This window comes from Plenodomus lingam, assembly GCF_022343315.1.
Source record: "Plenodomus lingam strain CAN1 chromosome Unknown contig_6, whole genome shotgun sequence".
NCBI classification, from domain to species: domain Eukaryota; kingdom Fungi; phylum Ascomycota; class Dothideomycetes; order Pleosporales; family Leptosphaeriaceae; genus Plenodomus; species Plenodomus lingam.
The window spans coordinates 1,297,743-1,314,373 of NW_027093966.1; the positions used below are offsets into that span (position 1 = coordinate 1,297,743).

Consider the following 16,631-nt stretch of genomic DNA (forward strand, 5'->3'; position numbering starts at 1 on the left):
TCGTCCTAGCACCTTCAGCCCCAAAGGCCCACGACGCCGAAACTTCCCATCTCCAAGCCCGCAGCTCGATTTCTGGTGCGTTGGATCAAAAGTCTGGACAGCGTCTGCATTCAATTTCACTGCTTCTTCTCACCACCACCACTCATCTCTGCATCTCTCTGCATCAAGCACATATTTTCCCGTTTGCGTGCTGCATTGTAGCGCTGTGTTTCAGGAGTACTCATACACGCACATACCACCACACACCCTGTTTCAGCATGAGTGTAAGTTGCCTTGCTTTTAGACACTCCCCTAAACACGCTGGCTCCAACACTGAGCACTCACCTCACTTTACTCCCCAATCCTACCTTTGCTGACCATGGCTGCCACCGCCCAACAGTACGGCAACAGGGGTTACGGCCAGATTGGGTCGCATGCCAACAACCCATACGACCAACGCGATGATGGCCAGAACAACTTCACACAGGGCCGATATGATGATCGTACGTCCCGTCTTAGTGCCTCGTTATCTACAACTCTACTAACACGTCCCAGCTGGCCTCGAGATGCAAAACTATGGCGGTGGCGCTCTAGCCGACCCCAATGCCATCCTCAACGAATGTCGCGAGATCGACCGCGCACTCGACCAGCTCGACGAGCAACTCAACAACCTCGAGCGCGTCTTTCGACAGGTGCTGGCCCGTCCAGATATGCCCTCTGGCGAGATCACCGCCCTCAGTTCGCAAATCATGACGGGCTACCGCGCCCTCGTCACTCGCGTCAAGAACATCAAGTCCAAGCCTGAGTCGGGCAGCCCCAGAAATGCTCCACAGGTGGGCAAGGTCGATCGCCGACTCAAGGCGACCATCAATCGCTACCAGACGCTCGAGGCAGACTTTAGGAGAGACTCGCAGGCGGCTGCTGAGCGCCAGTACCGCATTGTGCGCCCTGATGCCACCGATGCCGAGGTTCGCGAGGCCGTGGCAGATCCTGATGCGCCCATCTTCCAACAAGCTGTATGGTAGACGACTTCAATGACCGGCCTACAACTGGCTAACCTGATTGCAGCTCCTGAACTCTGACCGCCGCGGCCAAGCCTCGTCCACGCTTCGCAACGTCAAGGAGCGCCACGAAGCCATCCAAAATATTGAACGCCAAATGGTCGAGCTCGCCCAGCTCTTCCAAGACCTTGATCAAATCGTCCAAGAGCAGGAACCCCTGGTCGCGAACATTGAAACCAAGGGTGAGGAAATCCATGACAATGTTGTGCAAGCCAACACCGAGATCTCTGGCGCCATCGACAAGGCGCGTAGCCGCAACCGCAAGAAGTGGTGGTGCCTGCTCATCGTACTCCTCATCATCATCGTCATTGTTGTTATTGCGGTTGTCGTTACACAAGTCAACAAAGCCGCTGCTGCGCCGGCTACACCCAACAACTAGAGGCCTCGCCAGTTCGCCGTATTATCCTTCTGAACGGTCGTCCTATAAAAGTCCACGACTCGTCGAACTACACGCATCATTTCCGGGAACATTCATCCACCGTTCCTTTCTCCCATCCTTGCTGGGGTTTCTTATTGTAAAATCAAATGGCTGGTCCAGTACATTGTATAATGCTGCCAATACCGGTGGATAGTATTGCATATCCCGCGCCTCCCATCTATTTCTCGATCCGTCCGTCCAACCGTCCAACCATCTCTCTCCTTACGAATCTATCTCCTTGCTTTGTGTTATCATTGTCTCGTGTGGAAAAATTGCTGCGTTCCGATATAGATGGCGCGCGCGGCGTCTTCGATTCTTCAGCGGATAAAGCACCGTCAGCCAGAAAGTGCAATGGACCTTGGGGTTTGCCTTTGCGCTGGAAACGGACTGCATTGCGGGTGCTGTTTGTTTGGGGGCTTGTGTCTTTTTTTAAACATACATATTTCTGGTACAGTGAGAAGTTGGTAGCGGTAGCTTATGAAGAGTAGGCCAGTGAGCCAATGGAGAAACTATGATAATAAACATGCCCTCGAATTGCCGGTTGTGAAGCAGTCATCTATGTCATTTCTATCACATCTTTCCTATGCCACTGATCAGGTCAGGCAAAGCTGTAACCATCAATTATTAAGTGTCTTTGTGCCGGGTAGAATGCTGGTGGCCGTTTGTTATGTTGGGAATCTGATCAAGTATCCTCTCTCTTCCCCTTTAGAAAGTAAAACAAGATCGAAATACTCTTACTTCCACCTATAAAGCACACTTAGGCAACATTATGTTAAGCAAATGAACAGCATAAACACCCACACCACAATAAAACCCTCTCCCATCCCGTCACCTCCCCACATCCCCCAAAGTCATCACCACCCCCCGCCTTCGCCTTCTGGAGGAGTGAACCAGACGGTTCGAAGGGCGGTTTGTTGGAGGATGGCGAGCTCATGATATTGTGTTGGATGGGAGGGGAAAGTCTGGGAGAGTAGATCAAGCGGCATAGAATGTTAGATTATCAAGTTTTCAAGATGCAAAGTACATGTGTGCAAGACTGACGGTGCTTTAAACAGTATACCCTTCATAGGTTTGACGTTTGTAGGCTCGTCAGCTCGCCTTGCCTCCCCGCTGCCTGGCCTGCGCAGATCCAATAGTATTCTGTAACATCTTCCCATCCACTGAAATGTCGCTATTATCTCTCTTCCTGAGTTCTGCCATTGAGATTGGCGGCTTCTGCTTCCTTTTATCCGGGTTCGAGGAGCTCATGTTCCGCATTTCTTTCTCCAGCGTCGCTGCTAGTCTCTGGAGTAGCCACTCCGGCTCTGACTGGTTACCCATGAGCGGGCTTCGAATTCCAAGCCAGCTCCATCCGACGGTGTCATCATCATCAGCAGTACCTATGTCCGGAGTGTCATCATTGTTAGGCTGAGGTTCGACTTGCGGTCTACAGTGTAGAGAAGGGTCATTCTCATCCTGACGGATAAGCCTAAGATAGTATTGCCATTCGTTGTAATCGTATTGTCGAGGTGGCGAAACGTTCACGTCTTTCATCAGCTGGCGAACTTCTTTGGCGAGAACGAAGTGGTAAAACCGGATGTCCCGTTCGAGATAGTCTCCGTGTTCGCCAGCCTCTTCTGCACGACCTAGTTCTTCTTCTTCGATATGTGCTGCAAGACGATCTTCCACGCGTTGCTCAGACTCCTTTGGAGGACTTTCACGATAGTTGTCTTCCTGCTGAAGTAGCCTGCCGGCCCTGATTCGTTTGAATCCTACTTTCAATGCTGCCCTGAGCCCCTCCTCATCCGGCAAGACAGTGAGTGAACCAACCCACATGGTGAAATCTTTGAAAGCTTTGATTACCGTATCTCCCATATTACTAATCAGAATAGTCAGGGTAGGGACCGCGAGTAAGCTCCAGAATACGAAGAACGCTTTACCAGCGTTACTGTTTACGGTGAAGTCGCCATAACCAATTGTCAGAAGTGTGGTGTACGCGAAATAGAGTGACACAAAATAAGAGAAATCTTGGGGTTTCTCAGAGTGCATAAAGACCAAAGCCTGAGGTAATACTAATGTAAGTGCGGATCTTGTACAATTTTCGAATGATGGACTTACACCAATGAGCCACAATAGTAGTGCAGCGGTCGTGGATATGGCTAGAGCAGTGTATCTCCGCCGCCTCTCCGAGAGCTCCTGCACACGTCGCATGACGCGAAACTCTTGCTTTCTCTTCTCCGTTTCCGAAAGTCCCTTCTGAGAGAATTTAATCTTCTCGAACGGCCCCAGCCGTATCGTTCTCAAGCCATCATCGATGGAAGATAAGACCTTCTCCCTCTTGACCTCCATGAAACGGGCAGCCATTTTCTGCTTTCCATGTTCCAGTATCAAAGATCGAATAGAGCCAATCACCAGGCCGACCATGAGCAGACCCCCAATCGCGTACGGGAACAGTAATGCACGTCCCGAATGAGTTTTGGGCACATATTCACCTCCAAGTCCGACGGTCAGTAGAGTGAAGTCGGCCCAGAAGACTGCATCAAGGAATGCCCAACCCTCCACTTTGGAGAAGACAAGCGCGCCGAGGAGGAGGTAGACCATGAAGCCAATGGTCTGCAGCATCAGCGTCCTTTGACTTGGCGACAATTGGAACTCTTTTGCGTAATGTCCCTTCCACGCCCCAAAAGCAGTAAAAGACATGAGTGAAGCGATGATAAAGTAGATTCCCGCAGCCATGAGTCCGTAGTAGTACGCCTGACCCAATGCATGCTCTTCCATTGGCTGGAGACGGAAGACGGAAGATGAGGCCACAGCGACCAGCGCGATAAGCAGAAACGAAGCTAGATAGAATCCAATGATTGTGATCGGTTGCGCGACGGAGAAGGTCAGTCGCCTTGACATATTCAGGAGCAGGCTGATGTTTGCAACAAGGGCAAAGACTAGTGATATCGAGTTGACAGCGATCAGCCATTTGGGATCAGATATCTTGATACCATGGCCTTCGTCGCTGCCAGGTGGTATGTATACTCTCCATTCATTTGGTAGCGCACAAATACTGAATGCATTCGCCATAGGCCCAAAGGTACCAGCTATCAAGGGGCTTGCTGTGGATGCAAACCACCAGCGACTGTGACCGTCAGCTTTGGACATCTGGGATACACTAGGAAATGAATACCTTGGATCCAAATATTCACGTTCCTCTGACTCTGCCTGCTCATCCTCATGTCGCGTATTCTTCTCGACATCTTGCGCAGCCTCCTGCGCAGGCTGATCTAGGCCTGGGTCGTTCATTGCGTAGATGTTGATTATCAAAGATTTTATACCGAAGAAGACTATGTTGAGGCATGTCGCAAAATAAAATAAATTGCATCGGCTGCAGCGCGTGAATGGGGAGTGGCTTGCTAGAGACAACAAGGTCACGGATTGAGGTCACGCTGGAAGAAGGGCAAATGACGTAGTGACAATAGGTAGTGCACACCAGCACCATTCGGATTGATTGGCGCAGCAAAATAACACCACCTTTACAAGGACTGCGGTAAAGCAGAACTGCTAATAATGAGAGATAGAAGCAGACCTGTTGCAATTGTTTACAATTAATACCGTCAGTTTGTGGGTTTTTGAGGCTATCTGCAGCTGTGGAATCATACCGCCGGTAGATACCGGTACTTAACATACCGAAGGTGAAGCTCGTTCGACTGAGGACGCTGTCACATATCGAAACTTACCTAACAGTACATCCCATCATCATATTCCTCATTGCCCAAAATGAGATTTCCAGGCAACTTAGTCAGGCTGAATTTATCTGCAAGAATGCCTGTTCCCTATAAGTACCACGGTTAATCGATAACCTTCCTGGAGGAACAAGCAACTCCACTAATGTGAGGAGCTGCAGACGATCGAAATTTCTAGTACCTACAGTATCCAGTCAGGTTGTATGACTTCGTAGAAATTGTATCGAAGTCATCTTGGAAACGTACGTCAGGACCCAAACCAACCTTCACCTAGACGGCGTATCTGGAAGAGCGTTTGTTGGTGACCGTGTTCTGCGGAACCCTGATAACACATTGCTGTTTGCAGTCCTAATTCTCTTTTTACGTACCACCTCCCATAACCCCTTCGAATACCTCGTAAGATCATCTACTATCCGTCTGTAAGTCTCTGAGTGTTGTTCGCAGCGGTATTGCCATATTCAGAAGCCTGACCTACTACCACAGACACTGTAAACGCTCCAGACTCCCCATCATGAATAACAAGGATCCCGCTCACTTTCCCCCGCCCAGGTCTGCTACTTGCAATCTGTTGAAGCATTTCTCTCCTCAGCATGAGCCTGCCAACACCAAAATCATCTATCCTATGGGCCCCAACTTCTACCCCGCCTGGGACAAATCGTATCCATTTGCTGGCGTCGATCTGATAGGGTTTGCCCCAATTCAGGAAGCATTGGCGATGAATGTACAAAAGGAGATGATCAAGGATGCTGAATGAAGCCTTAGAAAGAAAAAGCAGGCACGAGATGACAAAAGAAAGTACAAGAAGATCAAAGATAAGCCTGTAAAGTCTGAGTACTACAGACAAATTGCGCCAGGAGAGTCGTTTTGGGATCCTCATATTGATCGTATTCGCTTCCAGAACTTGTTAGGGGGATGGTGTTAAAATGGTATGGATTGCAGCGTGGAGCTTGACGTTTGACATGTGGCCAGAGGATGTGGGTACTACATGGTGAATAGAGACATGCCGTACTGACAGATGGCCTTCTGCAGCATGGCTGCACATGAAAACACTGCTAGAATCACATTCAGTTCGAACGGGTTCCCATGCATGAGTATTGGGGCCGTCAAGAGCCGGTGCTACAAAAGTGCACTGTAGATGTTTACATCTTTTCCAGACCACATGCGGAATTCAACTGGTATCTTTCAGATGCTTCGGAGTACGAATGAATCGTGCAGAAGAAGTTGTGTTCTACAGATATACTTTACAAGTACCGAGTTCCCTTGAGGATACTCATGATATAATTTGCTGTAACATCTGCAGCCAACCTGCTTGTTCTGGAAGTGTTTACAAACAATATGATTCCAACGACTGACAAATTTGTTCTACTTTACTACAAGTTCTTTAGCACTCTGAACAATTTATGTTGATGTTTGTTGACTGTTGTGGATTGATCATATGATCGTGTTGAGGTTCGGCATGTGGCGCTTGCGCTACCTACCGCCGGTAGGTACCTACGTACCGACCTCCACGACTTCCATCTTCATATTTTGTGAAATATGAAAACTGTAGACTATGCGGGGTTTAGACAAAGTGTATGTACGCTATGAGCTTTACTAGACGTTCTCCCACGAACTGTCTGAATCGCTCGAGAAGAGAGAGCTCTTGGGAGAAAATGTCTGAAGCATAGCTCCTTGAGGGCAACATGACGCCTTCTCCTTGCCTGATGTAGGTTATCTTTTTATGAATGCCGCAAATGATGCGAGGATTCTTTTAAAGGAGTTGGTACTTCAGGATTAGTGTATATGGTGGTAACCTGAAACGCTCACTTAGGACGATCCACTGGTGCCACATTACTGTAGAAAGCAATTTGTGTGTGTGAGTGTGCGAAGGAGATTCATTTCATCAGTTATGTAGAGTGTCTTTGGGTATTCATGAATCAGCTTGTTGCCCACTAGACATGGCTTTGAGCGTCTTCCATTGTATTGCCTTGTCGCTGTCGTTTCTTGGTCACTCGTTGACATCTCTGTTTCTCATTGAATGAGCCTGCTATTCTCCACTATAAATCTTCTAAATGGTACCGACTACATAGTACATTCTGTACTTGCTCTGACAGCACTAATGTTCCCTGGTCCGCCTTCACCGTGATACACGAGGTGCGGGATAGTACATAACCCCACTGCTTCGAGAATCCACTACCTTCACCTTGCCTAGTCCAGACGAATCCATGGAACACCGTGGACCTGCTTGCAAACATTCCACATGCATGTCGTCGAGATACGTTGCCAAGCCAGCAGCGCTAACGTCCACTGCTCCTGCCCTTTCTTGTCAACATAAAATCACACGCGGCTGCTCCGCCACTCCCCTCCCCCCAACATCCAACCCATTCTTTGGATTGCCCCCGCCTTCAACTTGACCAGCAACACACATCTTCACTGGCCGTTCTCCTGCATCATGTCTGACGCAGGTGCACCCGGCGCCGGTCTCGATGCCGCTGCCCTCGCTCGCAGGGAGGAGGCGGCTGCCAATCTGGCTCGTGCGAAAGAGGCTGGCTGGAACAATCAACTCCCTTTCGAGTACGACAAAATCCTCGGTGGCACTCCAGCTGAGGATGACACTCGCGATGGCGCGCTCTGGCTGTCTGACGCGGCCGTCTACGAGTGGGACGACGAGTTCGGCGACGTTGCTCCGACCAACCCTGAGCTCGAGAAGGTACTCTTTGAGGAGCAGAATCTCCAGCGTGCTGGCGGTGCTATCAAAGCACTCTCGTTCGACGTCAGCATCGAGGGTGGCTCTACCAAGGTCCAGCCTGTCCGCGACGTAAGTGAGCTTGGTACCACGCATTGAAACAAGTTGCTAACAATGATATAGTTCAACGATGCGGGACTACACCCTGTCATGCTGGAGAATGTTAAACTGTGCCGATACAACTCTCCTACGCCCATTCAGTCTTACTGCATCCCGGCCGTCCTCACTGGCAACGATGTTGTCGCTGTTGCTCAGACAGGTTAGTAGCCTCATTCACCTTCATTAAACACTACTAATACGATCCAGGTTCGGGAAAGACAGCTGCATTCCTCATCCCCATCTTGTCAAAGCTGATGGGAAAGTCAGTACACTCGCTCAAGGATTGCATAAGATCGACACTGACATTGATTCTACCTTAGGGCTCGTCAACTTGCTGCACCACGTCCTTCTGCTGCACGCTATAATCCCCAGACGGATCGTGTCCGCGCTGAGCCTCTTGTGCTTGTCGTCTGTCCAACTCGTGAGCTGGCTTGTCAGACTTTTGATGAGGCCCGTCGACGCAAGTCCTCTCCTGGTCTCCATACACTTGCTCTGGCTAACAAATGAAATAGTCTGCTATCGGACCATGCTGCGTCCCTGCGTCATCTACGGAGGCGCTCCTTCCAAGGGTCAGCGTGAGCAACTCGAGTTGGGCTGTGATGTTCTCATCGCTACCCCCGGTCGCCTCATGGATTTCATGTCAAACAACGCCCTGCTCTCCTTCAAGCGCCTTAAGTGAGTCTAGGGCCCCTCAAAAAGATTTATAGTTAACAAAATGGTCAGGTTCACCGTAATCGATGAGGCTGATGAGCTCCTTTCCGAAGGCTGGGACGAAATCATGGAGAAGCTGTTCGCTGGTGCCGGTAAGATAGTACTCGAGCGTCAGTTCTAGAGAACATACTAACCAACTACCAAGATATGAATACCGATGCCGATCACACCTACCTCATGTTCTCCGCTACCTTCCCCAAGTCTGCTCGCAAGCTTGCTAGGGACTACATGGATGAGGACTATGTCAGGATCAAAGTCGGTAGGGTTGGCAGTACTCACGAAAACATCAAGCAGCAGATCATCTATGTTGAGGAGAGCGCCAAAAATCAGGCCTTGTTCGATCTTATCTTTTCTGAGGGTCCTCAGCGCACGCTGGTCTTCACAAACTCAAAGGTCAAAGCTGACGTCGTGGACGATTTCCTGTACAATAAGGGACTTCCAGTAACTTCGATTCATTCTGATCGTACTCAACGTGAGCGCGAGGATGCCTTGTAAGTCGAATCAACCCGATCGTTTAGCTGAAGGCTTGCAAAGCTAACTTGAGATCAGACGTTCCTTCCGTACTGGCCGTTGTCCCATCATGGTCGCTACCGGCGTCACTGCTCGCGGCCTGGATGTTGCTAATGTTAAACACGTCATCAACTACGATCTACCTTCTACTCAGCATTCTGGTATCACCGAATATGTTCACCGCATTGGTCGCACCGCGCGTATTGGCAACGAGGGCAAAGCTAGCTCGTTCTTCAACGACCGCAATGAAGATGTTGGCAAAGATCTCGTCAAGATTCTTATTGAGTCCAAACAAGAAGTTCCCGACTTTCTTCAGCAGCATATGCCCGAAGATCCCAGTGCTATCGATTGGCATGACGGCACTGACGATGAGTCTGAAGACGGTCTCGGCGGCGGCTTCGGTGGCGATGCGGGTGGTGGCTTCAACGCTGGTGCAGCTGGTGGCTCCGGAGGTGATGACACTGGCTTCAAGGCTGACACTGGAAACGCTGGAGGTTCTGACGGTTTTGGTGGAGGTGGCTTTACTGCCGATGGTGATAACAACGAGAAGGTTACCTCTTGGTAGGCGGCCAACTCTGAAGTCTTCACTCTGCACTTTTGCATGTCCACCGTAACCGGCGCGAGAAAAGTCTTCAGTTCATGTCTACGACGGCCTTGACGTGGGAAAGTGTCGATTGGAACTGGTACGAAGCGATTTGGGCAGCTGGGTTCGCATGAAGTCATAATGGCTGTATTGACGGCTTTGATAGTTCTGGGTAACTGAGCTCACATACCAAAAATTTCAAAGGCACATCCGACCTTGACCATGTTCCTGCTGTGTGAAGTGTAATGCGAAGTGTGTAGTGCCAATGTTTTGAAGTAGGGAAGCATCGACAGCTTAGTCAGTGTTAGGTACCAGTAGTCTTGGTACCGGCGGTACCGCCTAGACCTCAGGTAGGTACCTAGCGGAAGTACACAACCGTAACTGAGAAAAGAGATTGCTCTTTCTCCTCCACCGACAAAAGCTTTGTCGGTATTTTTGTAATCCAACTCGCAGATAATACGCTTTATGGTTTCGAAGCCGATGCTATGATGACGTCATAGCAATCACAGGAGTCATCTCGCTTCGGCGTCGCCTCCATACCTAGATCCAACGCCACCTACTTTCCTACAGCCCTGGAACATGCGGATGCTCCGGACTGACAACATGCGCGTGCTCTCGTGATCATGAGCAAAATAACAAGTCCAGTCAGTCTGTAGTCACAATGAGCAGTTACTGGCACTCGATTGCCTACTTTTTTCGCCTCCCCCTATCTAGTACACAATCGCTCCCAAGATGGCCCTCTCATGTCTTTAGCTAATGGCAGTCAGTTCAATGGCGGACGGCCATGGTCCAGATTCCCCGGTTCGTTCCGCTCTCAATACTCCACATCACATCGCCTAAGGGGCCGCATCCCTTCCTGATATCCCTACCGAGTCGCAAAGATAATCTCATCTACGTATACGCGTTTGTGCCGCCCAAACCAGTCGATCTAGAGGAAAATAGCGACGCAGAGCATGCGCGTAAACGAACGAAGGAATGGCACGCGCCAGTGGTTCTGGACTTCCATGGGGGAGGCTTCATCATGGGCTCGCCACTTGAGCAAGCGCCTTATGCATCCATGATGAGTCGCGAGCTGGGTGCTATTGTCTTGAGCGTGTCGTATCGCATTGGGCCATTCCACCAGTTCCCTGCAGCCATCCACGATGCGGAGGACGTATTGTCAGCAATATTGGACACAGACGGAGTGTCGAAGGCTGGAAAGATGCTTAGAGAGGAGATCCAGCGGTACTACTCCATGGTACGAACCGACGCGCTTGAACGGGAGGAAAAGAAAAATAAACCCATAGCGCCACATCTTGAGTATGTTGAAAAAATAACTCTCGATCCGTCACGTCTTGCCATATCGGGCTTCTCGGCAGGAGGGAACATTGCGCTGAACATGGCTATAAATGTGCCACCGATTCCGGACTTGGCTTTGAACTCTGACGGACGATCTCAATCCGTTGCGAGCAAATCTGGCTCTGGCGACCGCTTCTCTCCCACGATGCCCGTGAATCGTAGAGCAACAATATTGGATGACGTTCTACGACCCTGGCCCTCACTGCTACCCCCTCCTCGAGCACGCCCTCGTATGATACCACTTCTACTATTCTACCCTTCACTAGACGCGCGATTGTTACCGCATGAGCGCCCAATGAAGACCCTCCCTAGCGCCCTACATTCTGACGACAAGACGGCGCAAAAGCCCAAGATGCCCGGCTTATTTTCGATTATGGGACCAACATATCTACCAAGAAAGCTGCGCGGCCACCCTCGAGCCAGTCCAGGCCTGGTTGAGCCCAGCTACATACAACAAAACGCTGCCATATTTCTCGTCCTGCCCGAGAGAGACTCCCTCGCAGTACAAAGCGACGTATGGGTAGACATCATGAATCAGCACGACTGGCATGGTCCCGTGCGATTTGGCGATGGCAGAGACGGCGATTGGGATGGCCATAATCGTGACCGTTTTAGCTCTCCAGAACCACAAAGCAAACCTAATGGCGGATTAGAAGTTTGGCATGCGCCAAAATGCAGACACGGCTGGACACAGTTTCCGGACCTCTTCGTGCCTCAGCATGAGAGGTCAGAGCGAGAGCTTCTGTTTGCGCGCACGCTGGACTTTGTCCGGGAGAATTGGAAGAAGGATTTGGCTATTCCGGAAAGAGGGATGGGGAATCGGTCACAAGACTTGAGGCCGTTGCGGATTCCTTCGAATATCGACGAGTTGTCTGAGCAGAATACTGTGGAAACCCAGAATGGGGTCTGAAGGCATCTTCTGATTATGGAATTGACACGATAGGCATTGGCAGGGAGCACTGCTTGCCAGCTTGTCCAGAGACAGATTCAAGCTATGCGCAGCCTTTTTGAGTGCATTATACATGGTTCCTCGAGGCACTCGGCCAGGTTTTAGTTTGAACCTACTTAATCTGAATCAACAACCTCACATTAGACTTAGTAGACGTGTTCACTTGAAAAGTAGCTCATCCAAGTATATGCAGGCACCTTAAGCGCCTACCAGGGTCAGTTCGCTTTGGAATGCTCGAACATCGGTGTGCAAAGCCGCGACCCTGGATTATGTATCACAACCACGAAAGGGGTTCTCGTACTCTTACTCTTCCAACACTGAAAATATGAGATGCAGACTGCGACCGTCGTTATCGTCGTCGATGTCTGACCGGCGTTGCCTCGTTCTCGGCGGCGTTTCGCAGCTCATACCGGTAGTAAGCGAATCATCATCTCGACGTTTCGCGGCGCGTGCGCATGTCATCCTCATCTTAACTTACGCAACACAGTCGCAATCTCACCTGGCCATCATCATGCCCTCTACCACCATGAGGTTGTGTTTCAGTATCTTCCTTACCATGTCTGGCTAATACCAAAGCTTTCCGCTGATCTTGTTCTCCTTTCTTACTTTCTTTGTGGGACCTTATCGTATCTACCTATACACACACATGCCCTACCCTATGCCATTTCCCCCTTGTCAGTCCCATTACCAGACCAGCACACAATGACAAATCCTGAGTTTGAAGCGTTTGCGAAGGCGATATCGCGCGTACTAGGATGGGCATACTTTCTCAGCTGGTTCGTCATTTCGTCTATTCCTCGTTGACTGACAGGGCACTTATGCGATACATGCAGGAGCGCATCTTTCTACCCACAACCCATCGAGAACTACCGCCGTAAATCCACCCTGGGCCTTGCGATCGACTTCCCCACTCTCAATGTCCTCGGCTTCACCTGCTATACCATCTCGACAGCCTCATTTCTATACTCGCCTACAATCAAGGCGCAGTATGCGCAGAGACACCCCGAGGCACCCGAGACAACGGTGCGGTTCAATGATTTCTTGTTCGCAGCGCATGGCGCGGTCATGTGTGTGATTTGTTATAGCCAGTTCTTTCCCAGCATCTGGGGATTTACAGTGGGAAAAAGACAGAGGGTCAGCCGTGTGATACTGACCGTATGGTGGGCATGCGTTCTGAGCATTATCGCTGTGGTGCTGCTAGTGCGGTCACGTAGCTTGAAAGGTGGGAATGATGCTTTTGGCTGGGCTTGGATAGATGTAGTAAGTCTATTCCTTGAGACCGCAATCTTCAAGCATAGCCAAGCACGTTTTTAATCACACCCAGATCTACACACTCGGCTACATCAAACTCCTGACTGTCTTCCTGAAGTACATACCCCAGGCTTGGGTCAACTATAAGCGCAAATCCACAATCGGCTGGTCCATCTACCCCATGCTCCTCGATTTCGCAGGCGGGTGGCTGTCACTCGCCCAGCTAGTCATTGATTCCGCGTTGGACAACGACTGGAGCGGTGTCACCGGGAACCCAGTCAAGTTTGGCCTAAGCAATATCACGATTGTCTTTGATATCATCTTCATGCTGCAGCACTATGTGCTCTACCGATATCCTCAGGAAAAGGAAATTGACGATGAAGAAGGCGGGCATGAACACGAGCGACTTATCGGCGAATGACAGGAATTGAAGCGCTGTATATGAGGCTTGATTTGGTACAGGACGACCTCCTCACCATTGACACCGGCAACGGTGAACTGGCCTGACGGCCCAGAGCGCTCTGAAGATGCCATCATGACTCGCCAACATTTCTCGCATCGCCTCGAAAAGCTCCCAATAAAGCTCGCACGTCACTCGAGCTGGGGGATCGTAAAACACGCCAGATATATATTGATGGCTGTCAAGGATACGGATTAGCGACCAGACTAGCCGTAGCATCCTAGTTTACCGAAACTGTATAATTCAATGGCTGCAGGACTAGATTTGCAAAACAAAAGAATAGACTACCCGCATCCGCGCTGCGAGACTATTGATGTACGTCTGGGATAATAGCACGCTAGAGTTCGTGCAGCAGAAGCAGGCTGCGTGCACTGAGATGCAATGGATATCGCGATGCAAGAACTGTAAATGTTTCGCGTCAAGGGCGATGATCAAGTACCAGGTTCCAATTGATAAGATACCGAACGAATCTTGATTTATCAACCATTCCCGGCATCACTGCTGGTCCTGTCATCAATTTTGAATGAAAATGATGACGCTTTACACTTTGCGTCAGCGACAGACTTCTTCTTACCAAATCTTTACTATCTTTCATCAACCTTTATATTATCGAAATCCGAGGCAAAGATTGTCACACAGTCCATCTCGCTATGATAAAACACAACTTTACTACATGACCGTTTCTATCCCCCCCAACTCCATCATACCTATAGCCTATACGCCTTCCATGCAAGACCTCAGAGAAGGGCACTCTATCTAAAACACGCGTCTCCAAGCACCACTCTTGCAACCCGTTCATATCCCCTTCCCATCCGCATCCTCCCAAACCTCGCCATCAACCCACGACTACACAGTACCCAGTTCTCCACACCCCGAAAATTCTCCAAGCTGTACTGATCAGTGCAAAAATATTCCAATCTTGCCGCCGTCTGCGAACGGCTGGTAGACAAAGTTGACTTTAACCTGCAGAAGCAGCATGGATATGAACATGCCAACCTCGTTATTGGGGATGAAAGAAAAAACTGAGAATGTGGTCACTCATGCCGTGTAACTGCTGCTGTGCCGTGCGGTTATCCCATGCGGAGGGAATGATCTGGTATTGATGAGGTGAGTAGTACACGAGGTCGTGACAGCTGTTAAAGACGGCAGAGAGTTTGTGCTGAGTGGGACTGCGAAGATGTTTCTTGGCTAGGTTAGTTCCGTTGTGAATAGAAGGGATAGCTGGACTGTCGACGAGGGATTGTATCAAGTCATCGGCTGTACGCTCGATCTGGGGCTGATATTGCTATTCAACTGCTCGCGGCCACAGGCGGAAGTGGTTAAGTGGTACCACGCTTATGTCCTTTAAGCTAGAAATGAAGGGGCTTTGTAGTTAGTCACAATGCATACTTGTTGTTGGAAGGCAGTGCAGTGCTGTGGCAGAGATCAGAGATCAAAGGATAGGTAGGAAGGATGGGTAGAAATGGTAGCTGGAAAGTGAAAGTTTAATCTGATGTGTTGATGACGGTTCATATGGGCCAGCATCGCGTTTCTTGGAGATGTTAGAATGAGTACGTGCACTACTAAGGCGACCTTTCGAAGTTGCTCTTTGTAGCAATGGCGTGCCTTAATTTTGATCGCCAAACTGGTAGTTGCTTTCAATAGTAGGTCATCATCTGTGATTATGTTTTTATGCACAAAGATACTCTAGATCGGTATAATGCTGCTCGGTATAATGCTACTCGGTATAGTGTATGTACGAGTAGTGCCGCAGCGTGATCATCGCTCATCTCCGTTCTTCTAGAGTTTGCATCCCAGTACTCGGCTCGCGCGCTTTTCCCTGCGAGAGAATACAATATATCAAGAAACCCCGGTGCTATATTCACGTTGTTGCCATGGCACGGGACTACCCACTACCGGTACCGTACGTCATAGCACAACACTTGCCGTAAAAACGTTCGGATAGAGGAGTCAATGACGCATTTGCTCAAGTGGCAGCCGATACGAAAATAATTAATTCTGTAGACACACTGTTGTCTTCTTGGCGCCGGAAAGCGTCATCGTATGTGGTAATTTACGCGCACTGGAGTCTGCGCCGTCTCGGAACATATGGTACCGGTAGCGCAGGCCGAGTGTGAAATAAGTTCCAGGGCCCTCCCTGATGTAGACTGCTACTGTAATAAGGGTATGTGGATAAGTGACGCGGCGTGAATATATTTTGCAATTCTCGGTCGCGAGGATGTAAACTTCATTCATGAGCTTGCATTTGATAGTTGATGGGATAATGGCAATTTCAAACCACCGGTCTGCTAGCCGTGAGCTTGTTCTTGCGGCACAGGCTCCGGAGTGATCGTACCGCCGCGGCCTGCAGCATCTTGATGGCATGAGTTATCAACTAAGAGCGATGAAGATCAGAGGACTGACATGAGGTACGGGGGAGTTCTAGAGCGAGTCAGCTTATGTGAAAAAAAAAACTTGAAATATTCAGGGTGACTTCTTTAGGTGTTGATAATGTCGATCAGCCAGATGGGACATGGGTGCCGCACGGACTCTGTTGGTCTGGTGAATATGTACGACATATACGATATGCATCATCTACGGCTATGCAAGATTAATCTGAGATCTGAAACCACACTTTCTTGGACTTTTGCTCGTATTTTTTTCGATTGTACTTAACCACGAGAAGAACATATGGTGCTTGTGGAATTTCAGTAGACACGCTTCAGCGACATTATATATCTCCACTGTCCAGCCGTGATCGTCACTGCAGACATCTGGCGCCATTTGTCATATTCGCTTAGGTTAGTCTGACAGGAGGCGTCCACGACCGTTGCAAAGAGACCGAAATGTTGCATCTC

The 16,631-nt window shown here is 49.7% G+C and overlaps 6 protein-coding genes across 6 annotated transcripts; 5 read left to right on the forward strand and 1 right to left on the reverse strand.

Annotated features, from left to right (window-relative positions):
- The first annotated feature begins 8 nt into the window (after positions 1-8).
- Positions 9-1,987, forward strand: IAQ61_009653 (uncharacterized protein). The gene is made up of 4 exons (XM_003837901.2): positions 9-263; positions 380-482; positions 535-995; positions 1,048-1,987. The coding sequence occupies exons 1-4, from the start codon at positions 258-260 to the stop codon at positions 1,417-1,419; spliced, it is 942 nt and encodes a 313-aa protein (XP_003837949.2). The 5' UTR covers positions 9-257; the 3' UTR covers positions 1,420-1,987.
- Positions 1,988-2,252: 265 nt separating this feature from the next.
- IAQ61_009654 (uncharacterized protein) lies at positions 2,253-4,728 on the reverse strand (the record flags this gene model as incomplete). Its single annotated transcript, XM_066098479.1, has 3 exons — positions 2,253-3,498; positions 3,556-4,564; positions 4,613-4,728. 3 exons carry the CDS (start codon positions 4,726-4,728, stop codon positions 2,548-2,550), a joined length of 2,076 nt encoding a protein of 691 aa, XP_065951638.1. The 3' UTR covers positions 2,253-2,547.
- A 941-nt stretch (positions 4,729-5,669) lies between these two features.
- On the forward strand, positions 5,670-6,374 carry IAQ61_009655 (uncharacterized protein; the record flags this gene model as incomplete). Its single annotated transcript, XM_066098480.1, has 2 exons — positions 5,670-5,889; positions 6,225-6,374. The coding sequence occupies exons 1-2, from the start codon at positions 5,680-5,682 to the stop codon at positions 6,372-6,374; spliced, it is 360 nt and encodes a 119-aa protein (XP_065951639.1). The 5' UTR covers positions 5,670-5,679.
- A 1,225-nt stretch (positions 6,375-7,599) lies between these two features.
- IAQ61_009656 (uncharacterized protein) lies at positions 7,600-9,778 on the forward strand (the record flags this gene model as incomplete). Its single annotated transcript, XM_066098481.1, has 8 exons — positions 7,600-7,965; positions 8,017-8,152; positions 8,200-8,254; positions 8,313-8,413; positions 8,505-8,667; positions 8,716-8,795; positions 8,849-9,194; positions 9,253-9,778. The coding sequence occupies 8 exons, from the start codon at positions 7,600-7,602 to the stop codon at positions 9,776-9,778; spliced, it is 1,773 nt and encodes a 590-aa protein (XP_065951640.1).
- Positions 9,779-10,457: 679 nt separating this feature from the next.
- On the forward strand, positions 10,458-12,044 carry IAQ61_009657 (uncharacterized protein; the record flags this gene model as incomplete). The annotated part of the gene is made up of 2 exons (XM_066098482.1): positions 10,458-10,509; positions 10,564-12,044. 2 exons carry the CDS (start codon positions 10,458-10,460, stop codon positions 12,042-12,044), a joined length of 1,533 nt encoding a protein of 510 aa, XP_065951641.1.
- Positions 12,045-12,499: 455 nt separating this feature from the next.
- Positions 12,500-15,251, forward strand: IAQ61_009658 (uncharacterized protein). The gene is made up of 3 exons (XM_003837895.2): positions 12,500-12,859; positions 12,917-13,343; positions 13,408-15,251. Exons 1-3 carry the CDS (start codon positions 12,786-12,788, stop codon positions 13,753-13,755), a joined length of 849 nt encoding a protein of 282 aa, XP_003837943.1. The 5' UTR covers positions 12,500-12,785; the 3' UTR covers positions 13,756-15,251.
- The last annotated feature ends 1,380 nt before the right edge of the window (positions 15,252-16,631 follow it).

Bases quoted from the DNA above. Each gene is read 5' to 3' on its own strand.
- IAQ61_009653 (XM_003837901.2), top strand. The intron at 483-534 runs GTACGTCCCGTC...AACACGTCCCAG, and splicing joins ACAGGGCCGATATGATGATC to CTGGCCTCGAGATGCAAAAC. The intron at 996-1,047 runs GTATGGTAGACG...ACCTGATTGCAG, and splicing joins CGCCCATCTTCCAACAAGCT to CTCCTGAACTCTGACCGCCG.
- IAQ61_009658 (XM_003837895.2), top strand. From the start codon at position 12,786: ATGACAAATCCTGAGTTTGAAGCGTTTGCGAAGGCGATATCGCGCGTA. The intron at 12,860-12,916 runs GTTCGTCATTTC...CGATACATGCAG, and splicing joins TGGGCATACTTTCTCAGCTG to GAGCGCATCTTTCTACCCAC. The intron at 13,344-13,407 runs GTAAGTCTATTC...AATCACACCCAG, and splicing joins GCTGGGCTTGGATAGATGTA to ATCTACACACTCGGCTACAT.